General features: G+C 49.1%; 2 protein-coding genes across 7 annotated transcripts in view; one reads left to right on the top strand and one right to left on the bottom strand.

Annotated features, from left to right (window-relative positions):
* Positions 1–664: 664 nt before the first annotated feature.
* LOC310751616 (uncharacterized protein) lies at positions 665–6,003 on the bottom strand. 2 transcript variants are annotated; one of them, XR_014542633.1, is made up of 3 exons: positions 5,427–6,003; positions 1,250–1,843; positions 934–1,194 (listed from the first exon to the last, which is right to left on the bottom strand). XR_014542633.1 is itself a non-coding variant. In XM_083590926.1 (2 exons), exons 1-2 carry the CDS (start codon positions 5,784–5,786, stop codon positions 1,721–1,723), a joined length of 483 nt encoding a protein of 160 aa, XP_083447052.1. In that variant the 5' UTR covers positions 5,787–6,003; the 3' UTR covers positions 665–1,720. The 2 variants fall into 2 exon arrangements, 1 of the variants encoding a protein (XP_083447052.1); XM_083590926.1 differs by having other exon boundaries at positions 665–1,843.
* A 1,799-nt stretch (positions 6,004–7,802) lies between these two features.
* Positions 7,803–14,113, top strand: part of PC (pyruvate carboxylase) — a 269,742-nt gene continuing 263,431 nt past the window's right edge. The window contains exon 1 of one of the 5 annotated variants that reach the window (XM_083589358.1): positions 7,803–7,938. The gene's annotated coding sequence lies outside the window, so the exon portion shown is untranslated. Of the gene's footprint in view, positions 7,939–8,097; positions 8,240–11,336; positions 11,407–14,113 lie in introns of those variants that run through there. The other 4 variants (XM_083589350.1, XM_083589351.1, XM_083589357.1 and 1 more) reach the window with 4 other exon arrangements.

The raw sequence follows: 14,113 nt of genomic DNA, 5'->3' as shown, positions 1-14,113 counted from the left end.
TAGTCAAAATGGCTTGGGAAATTGCACATATTAGGCCAAATTATGTAAATAGATGCCTAACTTAGATGAACGACCCAGGAAAATTCATGCCAATTTGGAGATGGGACAAACTGAACCCAAGAACTCGATCTTCTAGTGTGGCAGCACTCACCATTTGCAACTCCTTGCCTGTTGAGATCAGGCAGGGGCCTCCACTGTACTTTGTTCTATGCCTGCTAAACACATTTTTGTTTAGACAAGCTTTACCCAGATGCCTAGAATGCTTACATGTGTTAAGCTGTTCCTGGGGTGTCAGATGTAGCCATGGTGATACAGACCTTACTTAGGGACCTTGTTGAGATTCCTGCAACATGCTCTATGTGGGGCTACCTCTGAGGAGGTCTTGCAAACTGTTGGTTGGTTCAGAGTGCTGCAACCAGATGGTTGGCTGGCGCCAGTTATAGGGAGCTTACAACTCCCCACCTTATGCCAGAGTCACTGGCTGCTGAATTCTGAAGAGGCGGAAGTTTCAAAGACATAGTCTTCATGGGCAGTCCCTCATACAATACATTGCAGTAGTCAATTCGGGATGCGGTTGAGCTTATTATCAATTACAATTATACATCCCACCTTTCCGCAAGAACACACCCGAGGCCTAAAAAGGAGGAACGTTTCACAAGAGATCAAGCAGAGATGGGGTCTGGGTTTATTGGCTTTCAGCAACACTTTGGGTCACCACAAGGTGTGTTCATATCCCGTTGTGTGTCTCCTTCCATAAACCCTTCACCCCCCAGGAGGCAAAGGTATTTGCTATCTACCTGAATTAGCTAACGCGATGCAAGACATGGCAGGTGGAGAATCCAAGCCAGGAGAGGAGGCAACTGGTTTGAGATGTCTGATGGGCAGCTGCCAGGCATGTTCCTGTGCCAAGGAGTGTCAGGGGGGAAAGTGGCCAGAAAACTAGAGAGGAGGACAATTGTGGGATTCTCTGGAGGGTGGGGAGAAGGGAGGTCCCTAAGAATTTTTCAGGGAGTGGAAAGGTATGTATATACATCAGAGAACAGGTTTTCACTACAGTGGTACCTTGGGTTAAGAACTTAATTTGTTCTGGAGGTCCGTTCTTAACCTGAAACTGTTCTTAACCTGAAGCACCACTTTAGCTAATGGGGCCTCCTCCTGCCACTGTGCCGCTGGAGCACAATTTCTGTTCTCATCCTGAAGCAAAGTTCTTAACCCGAGGTACTATTTCTGGGTTAGCGGAGTCTGTAACCTGAAGCGTCTGTAACCCGAGGTACCACTGTATTTCTGATTTATCTGGAGAGTGGGTGGCAGTGAGGCCTGGGCACTGTGTCTACTGAGTTGGGTAGATCTGGCCTCTGAAAAAATCGGATACCATGTCCACCCTTCTGTTGTTTCTTAATGGGTAGACCTGCTGTCCAGTAGCAGAGACATCCTGTCTGGATAACACCTTTCCACTAGCAGCTAAAGCCCTCAAAGTTAATCTAGTCCAACCCCCCTTCAGGAATCACAGCTAAATGAATGCTGAATAAGGAGTCCAGTAGAGAAGCCCAGGAATAATGCCCAGGTCTGGCGAAGAAGTCCTTCCAAGGCACCTGCCACACTGCCAGCAACCCACGGAGGTTACAGCCAAAAGGGTCCAAGAGGGAGAAGCCCTGGTGCCGCCTGAGTCAGTTCAGCATCCTTCCCTGAGTCCATGCTTAGTTTAGGGGAGTCTTTTCCTTCACGGTGTCCCCACTGCCTGGGCTTCATCAGTGGTGGGTCTGCTGGTCGGGCGGCTCAATGTTAAGCTGTACACGTTGGTCAAGAAGGTCTCCCAGCTTTCCCGGAGAGCACGATTTACCTGCTGCAGAGGGGCAGGGAGCAAAGAAGGAGCGTTAGAGGGTCTGGAGGTCTTCAAATCTGGATATGTTATCTAGCCCTCCATTGGGCAGCCAGATAGGAGGCGGCTTGTGGGGAGGCCCAGCTGCTTCCTTACAAAGTCTGGCCAAGAAGAAAAAGCTATGCCAAAAAGAAAAAAGGCCCTGTTTTACAGTCACCTTGTAGTTTATTCATTTCATAAGATTTCTATACCTCTCTATTGCAAGGGGGACGATGACACAAAATAATTAAAAAAATAAAATAATGCAATCGTCAATAAAAAGCAAGCTGTATAAAACATTAAGAAAATAGTTAAAATCAAAGGAAAGCTAAAACCACATGTCAGCATTCTATGTATCTGGGCAGGCTAGACTACACAAAAACAAAACAACAACAATTTATTATTTATACCCTGTCCATCCGGTGGGTTTCCCCAGCCATGCTGCTAAAATGTTTCTATCAGGCGCCAAACAGGATACAGAGAAGGCCCCTGCCTGATGTCAATAGTCAGTGAGTTCCAATGACTGGGTGCTGCTACACTAAAGGATAAATTCCTTAAAAACGCTGGACGAGTATTATGTAACGCCTGCAACAGTGCCGGTTCCGCCTGTTGAAGCAGCCGAGTGGGTGCATATGGGACATGACAATCTGAGAGAAACTGGTCCCAAGTTCTTAAGGGCTTTATATACAAATAGCTGCACCTGGTAGCACATCGGCAATCAGTGCAGGTCTCTGATCCCAGGTATTACATGCTGGCCGGGTCTCACTCTGGTCAGCAATTGTGCTGCAGCATTCTGCACCAACTGCAGCTTCTGGATCAAATGCAAGGGAATCCCCACACAGCGCCCCACATTGCTCCAGCGCGTGTGGGTGTGTTACGTGTCTGAAAAGACAACCTCTTGCCTGCAGGAAGTAGTGTTGTTAACCACCGTGGGGTGTTTTTTCTGCACTCTGCTGGCCCTAAAAGAGCTACTGATGATAGATATGTGGACTTCATGTGTCAATCTTGTGTCTGATTGAGATTTCCCTCCCTCCCATAGGGCTGGGCAATGTTATTGTCCGAAACAGGTTTGAAGTCCAAATCATATCGGTTTCATGATCTTTTCGCGGTGCTTAGCTGGTCATATATTCCGATATCGCCCAGCCCTACACTCCCAATTCCTGGGAAGCACTTTTCAGAGCCAAGTTCTTCAGCTCAGTTAAGAGGCCTTTCTCTGGAAGAGGAGGGGCTGCAGCTCAGCATCGCCCTGGGATGCAGAAGGTCCTGAGTTCAATCCCTAATGGTGTCTCCAGGTAGTGCTAGGGATGTCCGCTGCCTGAAACCATGGAGAGCTGCTGTTGCCAGCCAGAGTGGGCAATAGCAAGCTAGATGGATGAATAGACAGGCCCCGTTCCTATATCTTGCTCTGCTGGAATTAGCTTGTTCAGGGTGGACAGTGGCTCCCGGAGGAAGACAGCAACATCTTTCTGGAAAATGGTTCTTAAATAAATAAAAAAATATTCATAACCACATTCACCCTGTTCCCAGAGTGGTTTGGCAAAATCACTGCCCAGGTGAGGCTCTTGGCTTGTGCCTTGATGCACCAGAACCCTCAGAAATAAGAGATGTTAAAAGCCTGAAGCTTTCAAACACCAGACTGTGTTAGGATTCGCCCAGACTTCCATTTGTCATGCCACATTTCAGCTGGAAAACCCACTGTTTACCACTGAAACAGAACAAATGTCAATTGGTTTTTCTGTGGACTGCCATTTGCTCTGTTTCAGTGGTACGGAGTGGGTTTTCCCAGGGACAAAGAGGAGGCACAGGAGGAGAGCAACGCCTCTTGGAATCTGTGCTTTTCAGGCTGTTTACACACTATGCCTTTAAACCACGTTCAAAACACATTCTTTCACTCAAAGAATTATGGGCGCTGTAGTTCCTTAAGCGTTTCCAGCAATTCTGTGAGGGGTAGAACTACAGGGCCCAGAATTCTTTGAGAGAAGGTAGGGTTTTCAAAGTTATTTAAAACTATAGTATTCATACAACCTTGACTCTCCTAGGCAGGCAGCTCAAGAAGAGTTCCCAGGTTTCTTTTTGCGCAGTGCCCTCTAGTGGGCCAGTCCGGAAGATGAAAAAAGCTCCGTTAGCTATGTGGGCCCTGGTCCCTTGCATGCAAAAGCAGCACAGAGTCTGGTGGAATGTGCGGCACAGGTTTCACCCCATGCCACGGAAAGCTTCCCCTGATGGATTTCTGCACATCAAGCTGCTGGCCTAGGCACAAGGGCTGCTATGCTTGGTTTACCGTTAGCTGGCAATGCTAAATGCTTTAAGGCCACATTCACACCATCCATTAAAAGCACTTTAAACAGTCATTGATTCCAAACCCTCCCTGCCCAAAAATATATATCCTGGGAGCTGTAGTTGGCTGATGGTGCAGCGAGTTGTTAGGGGACCCCCTCTTCCCCTCACAGAGCTACAATTCCCAGAGGTCCCCGTGAATTGAGGGGAATAGGGGTCTCCGGATGCCGGTGGTGCTGTGGGTTAAACCACAGAGCCTAGGACTTGCTGATCAGAAGGTTGGCGGTTCGAATCCCCACGACGGGGGGAGCTCCCGCTCCTCGGTCCCTGCTCCTGCCAACCTAGCAGTTCGAAAGAACGTCAAAGTGCAAGTAGATAAATAGTTACCACTCCGGCGGGAAGGTAAACGGCGTTTCTGTGCGCTGCTCTGGTTTGCCAGAAGCGGCTTAGTCATGCTGGCCACATGACCCGGAAGCTGTACGCCGGCTCCCTTGGCCAATAAAGCGAGATGAACCCCAGAGTCGGTCACGACTGGACCTAATGGTCAGGGGTCCCTTTACCTTTTTTAATGACTCAGCCAACTTGAATATTAGGGGGATGGGTAATAATAACAACAACAACAACAACAACAACAACAACAACAACAATAATAATTTTTTATTTATACCCCGCCCTTCCCGATTCAAAAACCGGGCTCAGGGCAGCTAGCAACAAATTTAAAACACTTAATTATAAAAACAGCATAAAATACAGTATAAAAACATGAATAACAATAAAATTCAAGTCAAAAATCAATTTAGGGGAAATAAGTATTAAATAATCCCCAGGGCTAGCTGGTTGAATTGGTCCTACTTGGGCCAGCGAGGCCAGGGGAGAATTAGCTGTGGTGTCTCAGAGCAGGTGATCTTCATAAAAGAGGTAGGCCCCACCCTGCATAATCAGTCAAATGACACAGTGAACGCACACCATTTGAATGGCAACGGCAATCAACTGGGGTGGGAGTGACCCCCTCAAATATTTTATGCCCCTCTAAAGATCCCTTGGCCCCTAGGAGTTAGCTCCTATGCTCTCAGCACCCTTAACAAACCATAGCTTCAGGGTTTAAAGCAGCACCATGGTGCTTTAAATGTAGGGTGTGAATGTGGCCTTTGAATCCTTGCCCTCTGCCCTAACCAATGGAACAGACTCCTCCTCGGTGCAGGCTCAAAATTTCTGAGGGCCAAGCGCAAGACACCTTTCATGGGGCTTCCACCTGACCATGGTACCAGGCCGCCTTCTCACACTTTCTCACCTCTTTACGTTTCTTCATCCTGCCGCCTGCTTTGCCGTGGGCCTCCCCAATGAGCATCTGCCCGTCGCCAGGGCCAAGGGAGTGGGCCGCTTCTCCCATCGTCATGGCCTCCTCTCCCCTGGCCTTCCGCACCCTCAGACTCGTGGCTCTCCTCCCCCAGCTCCAGGCAGGTTTCGGCTGGGCCTCTTCCTTGTTCTTGGGGACCAGGCCGTGCCCCCCGAGAGCAGTGCCTCCAGACCGCCTGGCGGGATCTGCCTCCTCCAGGTGGTCCCATGAGCTCCCAGAGGAAGGATCCAGGAGGCTGGGGGACTTGGACCCGCGCAAGGAGCAGGCCCTCCGGAATGTCTTGCTGTTGGTCATGACTGGGTGTGACTTCTGGAGCCGGCGCTGCCAATCTGGTACAGCTGATGTTCTGTTGCAAGCTGGTCTGCTGAGCGTGTGCTTTTTCCTTCCTCTTTTGCGGGCTGATTCACCCTCGGGTGAGGGAGAGGAGGAGCTCCCCGCTGCTAACCCGAACCCATCACTTTGGACTTTCTGTGCAAGCTCTCTTATCTGGTTCCAGACCCACCCACCCCCAACAGCAAGAAAATGAGAACAAAACGCCCCACTCCTCAGTGATATCTGTGTGGGTGCAAAGGTCAGCATGGGCCTGTGATGATACAAACCACAGGGCAAAGAGCAAAGAGGTGACATGCTGGCTCGTGAAATTAGGTCTGGTATGGAGAAAGTGGATCAGCAAAATTTTATCTTTCTCCCTCCCTCCTATCACTAGAACCTGTGGACATCCAGTGAAGAATGTTGGAAGATTCAGGGCAGAGGAAAAAAAGGGTAGCACATAGTTAAACTATGGAACTCACTGCCACAGGACGCAAGGATGGCCACCATGAATGGCTTTAAAAGAGATAAAGGCCATCGATGACTACTAGCCACATGGGCTATGTTCTCACTCCATGCCCAAAGGTAGGAATGCCTCTGGAAACCAGAGCAGAGTGGAGCTTTCTTGCACTTGCTGGTTTTCCACAGGTCTCTTGTTACTGCTGTGAGAACAAGATGCCGGACTAGATGGGCCCTTGGCCTAATCCAGCAGAGCTCTTATGTTCCTGTCTTTGTTGTTTGTACTTTTTATTATACATGTAATATATTTTTTTAAAATAATAATAATGCAACTCTCTGACCAGGCGCTCCTGGTAAAATATCAAACTTTTTAGTGCGTATCTTAATAAAATGGCCCTCTGTTACCTACAGGATCAAAAGACTCCCCCCTCACACAAACATCTTCACATGGAGAAGAATGGCCTCTGAGCAAACAAACTAGGGCTTTGTACCCTCAAATGGCTTCTCCTTAACCAGTAAGCAGACCAGGAAGAATAGCTGAGGTCTGGCCCAAGGTGGACACAGCAGCAAGTTCTGCTGCTTTTCCTGTCCACAACGCATCAGCTGGATGGGGTAGCAACACTTTGAGCCAGGAGGGAGGGACAGAGGAAGGAAACGTTCCCGCTTGACTTGAGTCAAAGTCACAAGGAATTGATGAGAGAGGCGATGGCAGGAAGTGTGTGTGGTCATTGTGACCAGCTCAGTCCTAGAATTCTGGTGTCAAGAGGGAGAAAAATGTTAATCACAAAGCTTTCTGGCCTTCTGCTGGCTGCCTTCTGCCACTGCGACAGTGCCTGACTGTGCTTTACATGTTTCCTGTTTTCCAGCTCCCTTGAAGTACCATTTCAGATCTTCTCCTCTCTTCCAGATATACAAACCTATCACACCCTACCCACATATTAAAATAAATGAAGGAGGCTTTTACCCTACTTGGCCCTAGCAAGAGTTGCAGGGGTGGGAATGGGGTTAATTCACAAAACAAATGGTGCTTCCAGAGCTAAGAACAAGCCCAAACCTCCCAGTTTCAGCTTTTTGCTTAGCTTCCTCTAATTCCTAATTTTAAAAAATGTAATAGCAGCATTGCAAATGAATAACAATGATTAGGGTTATTAATAGCTATTATAGAATGTTGAGATGTCAGTTTATTGCTAATTTTAATTTTTTTAGGTTTTAAATCAGTATTTAAAATGTTTTTGCTGAAAATTTAATCGTTCTTTTTGTAAAATACTTTTTTTTAACAGGCCGCAGAACGTATATCTCATTTTATGAAATAAATAAAACCTCGAGCATTCCACGTGCAGCACCTGCCACGACTAGTATCACGTGCCTCCACTCTTCGCTATAACCCTGGGAGGACTATGCTCCGCCTCCCTCAGCTCTGGCAGCCAATCAGCGACCACAGCTCAGGCTCATCCTCTTTCGTCAATCTGCGTGTGCATTCCAGCAATAGGAGGAGAAAGAGCCTCCAGGTGGCGGCGAGAGGGCGGAGACGCAACCAATGGAAAGTCTCGGATCAACGGGGCGGGCAGTATGCTCGGAGGGACGCTTTGCGGAGGAGAGTGGCGTGGCGTAGAGCCAGTAGGAGCAACGCGAGGAGGCGGACGGGACGACAGCCAATGAGGAGGCGCGCAGAGGCCGGGTAGGCGTGGCACGCGGCGCGAAGGCGCCAGGCTTGAAACTGCGCGTGAGTGACAGGAGGGAGGCGGGAGTCAAACAGTGGGCGGGGCCGTCTCTGGGAGGGCCACAGAGGCGTCTCCGGCGGCAGGCAATGGGAGGCCAGAGAGCGACCTAGGCGGCCAATCGCAAGCGAGATGGGCGGGGTTGCGGCTGGCCCGGTGAGGAAGCGGAGCCAGGCGGCGCCTGGCAAGGAGGCGAGAAGCAGCGAGCGGGGAAGGCAGCGCGGCGGCGGCGAGCAGAGCTGGTGGCGGTGAGTACCGACGGTAGGCGGCGATGAAGGCAACGGCGGAGGCTGGCTGGGAGGCACGTGACAGCCGCGTCTCCCTGACGTCACGGCCGACTCCCGTGATGTCACTGGCGCTCTCCCTTCCACTGCATTGGGCCCTCCCCTCCCCCACCGCAGCATTCCTTCATAGGGTCTTTCTCCTTGTTTTGCTCAGTTTGCTTCCTCCTCCTTCCTTTCGTTTCTTCCCTTGGAGGGTCCTTTTTGACCCAAGTTGGGCGTTTAATTCCCCCGCTCGGGAACCTGCCTCTCAGTCCCCAGGCTTGATGCCCCTTTTGCTTCCCACCCGACGTGAACCCTCCCCCACCAGCCTTCTTCCCTTCCTGTTCTTCCTTCCCAGCTGAGTGATTAATTGATTTCTCCCACAAAACCAAGACATAACTTGCTTCTGTTTCCCACTGACCTGTTATAAGGACATCAGGAGAGCTTGGCTGCGGCAGGATGAGACCAGAGGCCTATCTAGAACTGCGGCCAGCCCCATGATCTCCACCCCACGCCCCCGTGAAAAGCCCCTCTGAGCAGTGCACATGGACAACAACCTCTCCTCCATTTCTGTTCTCCAGCCGCTGGTATTCAGAGGCAAAGGAAATCCTGGCTCCGACCATTGTTCCATCTGGCTCAGAAAGTGGGAAACCTTTATTCTGTCCCAGGGTTGCATTCTGTGAGGCGCAGCCTTCTGGTGCCCTCATGCCAGTGGTGACTGGGGCCAGGGCAAAAGTGAGTGGAGCAGTAGGTGTGGATCTCTCCTCAGGTTTTGCAGATGCTTACCTCTCCATCTTCACTTCAGGCAAGCAAGAGACACCATCACAGTTCAAGTTCACTTTTTAGGCAGACAAAAACACTAAAAAAGGGGGGGCATAGCCTGAGAGCAGGGCGGTGGAGTAGGGTGTAGCCCTCCACTAATAAAGTTTTCTGTAATTTATTTTAGATTCCTAAATTGAGACATAGGAAGGACTTTTTCAAAATTGTAGAAAACACAAACATCAACATAACCTAACATTTGTCCTAGCAAATATATAGTCATGTAATATATGTTACAATAAAACTCTATCATCTTACCATTGATCTCAGCAGACCAGCCTTTCTCAACCTTAGGTCCTCAGAAGTTGTTGGACTACAACTCCCATCATCCCTAGCTATCAGGACTAGTGGTGAGGGATGGTGAGAGTTGTAGTCCAACATCTGGGAACCTAAGGTTGAGAAACGCTGGTCTACTCCACACTGACTGGCAGAGGCTCTCCTGTTTTTTTAGATAGAAGCTTTTCTCTAACCCTAATGCTGATTTTCTTTCTCTCGATCTTTTCTGCCCACCTGCACATTTTGAGGGTCCTTCGCTCAGTGGGAGAGCAAATGCTTTGCACACAGAAACTCCCAGTTTCCCTTATTGTTGAGTTGGTTTTGTTTCCAGAGCAATTGAGTAACCAGCAACCAAATTTTTAAAATAGTTCTTTAGACAAATTCATGGAGGTTAGGGCAGCTACTTGCTACTAGCCACGATGGCTATGTTTTGCTTCCAGTGTTGGAGACAGTGTGCATCTGAATTCCATTTGCAGGGATTCCCAAGTGGGGAGAGGACTGTCATATGTTGGTGGACAAGGAGGGGCTTGGTCCCATTTGGCCTGCAAAGGCAGTGAGGATGTTAAGTGATTGGCCAGCCCATGAAATGTGGATAGAAGGAGCATGTGTGCACCTGTGATTTGCAGTTCGTGCAGGCAGGCCTGTTGAAGATGAGCCTGTGTGCATACCTGAGGGCTGAACATTTTTGTTGTTTTAAATTTGTGCACTTAAAACAACAATCCTTGAAGGTTTTTTTCCCCATTATTATTGTTCTTTTTGGCATTTTTATCCTACTCAACAGCCAAATAAGGCTCCCAGAGTGGCTGACAATGAGAAGACAGTCTCTGCCCTGAAGCTATCTAAGGGGGCTTCCATTGTCACTATTTTTAGGTGGGCTTCAATTACACACTGGCACACTCAGGTTCTGCAGTTGTAGTGGATTGAGCTTTGTTTTCACAAAAGATCAGACATCTTGCAATAAGTGATGAAGCGGGGGATGGGGGTGGAAATCATTGCAAAGTGGGTGAGTAATGCTTGCTTTGATGCAGCACTATCTAACCTCCCCACAAATAAGTCAGAATGATACCCAGCGTAATCTAATCTCCATGCAGATTGATCAGTATAAATGCTCAGTAAACAGAATGTCTGGAAGTGCCCTGCTAGACATGACACAAAAGGAAAAGGGATTGGGAGGGAGGAGGAAAAACCTAGCCCAGGTTTTTCCTGAAAACAGCAGGAAAGGAAGAGGTTGGAGAGACAGAGGCCAAAGTTTCTGGTCTTTTAATTTTTATAATTTTGTTGTGCACTACCTTGAGGGGCAAATGGACAAGTGAGATGAAACACTGATAAAAAGCAATGCCACTATCAAGTTTAACATGGCTGCCACATGCTTCTGTTCAGATTTCGGTGCTCCCTGCTTTCCCTGTTTTATAAGAACTGGGTGGTCTCACGGTGAGGTTATTCTTACTGATTTGCCTGCATCTTTGGCCGAAATTTTGTCAGACACCCTCCTCCTCTTTGGCCCTGGGTGGAAGGGTCCTAGCGGGGGACATCCTCCCAGCCCCCTTTCCAGCAGGAACACGTCCAAGTGTAGCGGAACTAACATTTCCCAGCCAACTGCTGGCACAGCCAGGCTTTTCTCAAGTCTGTGCACGAAAAGCAGCCTGACGGCAATACTTCTTTTGGAGAGATGTTCCTTCCTATCCTGGCTTGCAAGCCAAAGCTTGTGAGAAAACGGTGCCTCCAGGAAAACAAAGACATAGGAACGTGTGATCTATGATGTGGGTTCTGAATGAGAACCTCTGTTTTTACCTTTTTTCCTCTGGAGAATGCTGTGGCTCAGTGGAAGGTGTATCTGCTTTGCACGCACAAGGTCCCAGGTCCAATCCCTGGTGTCTCCAGGTAGGGCTGGGGGAGTTACGTCCCTGAAATCCTGGAGAGCCGCTGCCAGTCAGTGTAGGCAGTATTGAGCCAGATGGACTGATGGTCTAACTCAGTATAAGGCAACTTACTCTGTTCCTGCTTGCAGTGGTCCAGGTAGACCTGGAAGCACACAGGAAGTGTCTGATGAAGGAGGTGAAACCAGCGGAGGTAATGAGACAGGGTTTGGTCTGAAGCCACAGGAGGCCACCACCATCCTGGGTCTTGGAGGGGTGGCCGCTTGTCAGCATAGCGTGTACTTAAACCATGCAACTCGCTTCCGCAGGAGGCAGGGATAGCTGCCAAGTTGGATGCCTTTAAAAGAGGCATGGGCAAATTCATGGAGGAGAAGGCTATCAGTGGCTACTAGCCACGATGGCACTGCTCTGCCTCAACAGTCAGAGGCAGCAGTGCTCCTGAATACCAGTTGCTGGAAGTCACAGGAAGGGAGAGTTTCTCTTGTGCCTGGGTCTTGCTTTTGCATTTCCCATTGGGGTATCTGGTTGGCCACAGTGAGAACACTGGCCTGATCCAGCAAGCTTTTCGTATAATATTCTGATGCAGATGTGATTATTAATAATCATTCTAGTGTAGTCATTCCTAAGCCTTTGCATGGCCAGGGTCTTGTGAGAACAGGATGCTGGACTAGATGGGACACTGGCTTGCTCCAGTAGGACTCTTCTTCCCTTCTTCAGTAAGTCCCAGAAATGCAATAATCCAAGCTGGGACAGCTCAGTCAGTAGAGCATGAGACTCTTAATCTCAGGGTTGTGGGTTCGAGTCTCACATGGGGCAAAAGATTCCTGCATTGCAGGGGGTTGGGCTAGATGACCCTCGCGGTCCCTTCCAACTCTTCAATTCTGTGGGATGCTGGCGCTGTGCTTCTTTAAGGCGATTCACCCCCAGGAACCCCACTAGTTCTTCCACATTCCTCTTCCCTTCTTTGATGGCAACACTCCAACTGCCAAATGTTTTTCTCCAGGTGTAACAAAAGTGTCCCAATAACTTGCAGCAACCGACGAAGAGATCATATTTTACCTGCCAGTGCTTTCATAGTGTCTGACTGAAAGGCAACAGAAAAAGTTCTTGCCTGCTGGCCGTGACATAACTCAGTCACTGACTTAATCTCAGCTCTTTTCCCTCTGTCCCTGCCCACAGTGGTTCATTTTCTGTGTATTCTTGGCTGCTAATCTTGTTGTTTGCATGAGTGAACGTGGGGAGAAGTGAAGGGCCTTTGCCCAGGAGCCAACCAAGCAGAGACGTCACCCGGCTGCATCTGGCACGGGAGATGTTTTGCTCTGGGAACCTGGAAGCAGATAGAGAATATCCCTTGGAGTAGGTTAAACTAAGATGCAGATTACTTGTTTTGGCGGGGGATATATGCTGTAGCCTTGTGGGATGGTTGCATTTATCCAAAAGTCCCTCAGTGCCCACTTCGGGCTAGTGGGCAGCCGCTGGATTTGTGCTGCAGTCGTGAGTTGCCTGGGGCAACTGGCTGGTGTTTGTTTTGAGAGAGAAAGCTCAGCTACATGAACCTTTGGTCTCATCCAGCAGGGTCGTTCTTAAATAAGGATTCTAGGCCTAGTGCTGTCTGCCAGGACACTCACGTGATGACACTTTTCTCTCTCTCCTCCTCCCTCTTAAAAACCAGATTTTCTGCAAACTTTGGCTTTTTGCCTGCATTCTTGCCTGGTTGTGCACCTGTGGCACCACTTCCCTTTCTTCCTTCCTCCTCTATGATTGAAAGTTATTGTATATCAGTGGGCCTTCTCAGTGGTGGCACCCACCCTGTGAAACGCCCTCCCATCAGATGTCAAACAGATAAACAACTATTTGACTTTTAGAAGACCTCTGAAGGCAGCCCTGTTCAGGGAAGTTTTTAATGGTTGATGGCTTGGGCAACCCAGTCAGATGGGCAGCATTCAAATAATAAAGTTATGATGATGATGTCACCGCCCCCCTCTGTCTTCTGCTTGTGCCTTGGATGCCAATGGTTCTTTAGAAATAAATATTAGTAGGGGTTTTCGCATTCTACCCCCATGACACTCAGCAACCAGTCGTAGATTGAAAAACTTTAGTCAGTGGCCCTGCTGGGCTTGTATGTGTTTTTCTGCCTCCGCAGATGCAAGAGAGCTTGGATTCCACCCCGCTCTCCCCCAGCTTAGCTCCATGCTTGATTATTACAGAAGAATGATTGTGCAAACACACACACACACACACACACACACACACACACACACCTCCTTTGAAAAACTCGCTTTCAATTGACATTTGTGTAATTTTTCCAGAGAGGGGGAAGGAGCTGTCTCCTGGGTCCTGCTGTCTGACTGCTTGCCAGGGACCGGAGCCCTTCCTATTGGGGCCAGGCTGCTCTGAAAGGGAGCACGTGATGCTTGCTAAACTGGATTTTCTTTTCATGCTGCAAAAGCATGCTTTGGGGAAAGTGTTGCGGAGGGGGCGGGCAGCTCTGCGGGGAACCAGCATTGGCAGAAGCACCATCATTGGAGGCAGAATTCAGGGCTGCAGTTGAACTAGCCGAAATTTGTTGGGAAAGGAGATGTGGAGATTATTCAGTCCAAACTCTGCATTAATGCGGAGAATAAAAAAGTGAGGGTGTAGGGCTCTGATTCAGGCGGCCTGGTGGCTTCGGTTATAAGGAAGGCCGTGCTGGGGCCTTTCTAGAAGCCCACCGTTGTTCAGCACCCTGTCCCAGCAGCTGGCCAGATCCTCTAGGGAGCTTCCAAACAGAGCAGGAAGTCCTCCTCATCCTGGTTTCCCTTTTCTGCATTTTTTTCCAGGTCTAGAATATCCTCTTCGAGGGGAAGCAAGTTCACATAGTTTGAGGAGCGCTTAGTTAAATTATGGAACTTTCTCCTGCA

This window comes from Podarcis filfolensis, assembly GCF_964270895.1.
Source record: "Podarcis filfolensis genome assembly, chromosome: 16".
Lineage (NCBI taxonomy): Eukaryota > Metazoa > Chordata > Lepidosauria > Squamata > Lacertidae > Podarcis > Podarcis filfolensis.
This window is presented reverse-complemented; position numbering and strand designations above follow the sequence as displayed.

Coding starts and splice junctions, on each gene's coding strand:
- LOC310751616 (XM_083590926.1), bottom strand. CDS start 5,786: ATGACCAACAGCAAGACATTCCGGAGGGCCTGCTCCTTGCGCGGGTCC. Junction 1,844..5,426: donor GGATGAAGAAACGTAAAGAG/GTGAGAAAGTGT, acceptor GCCCCTCTGCAG/CAGGTAAATCGTGCTCTCCG.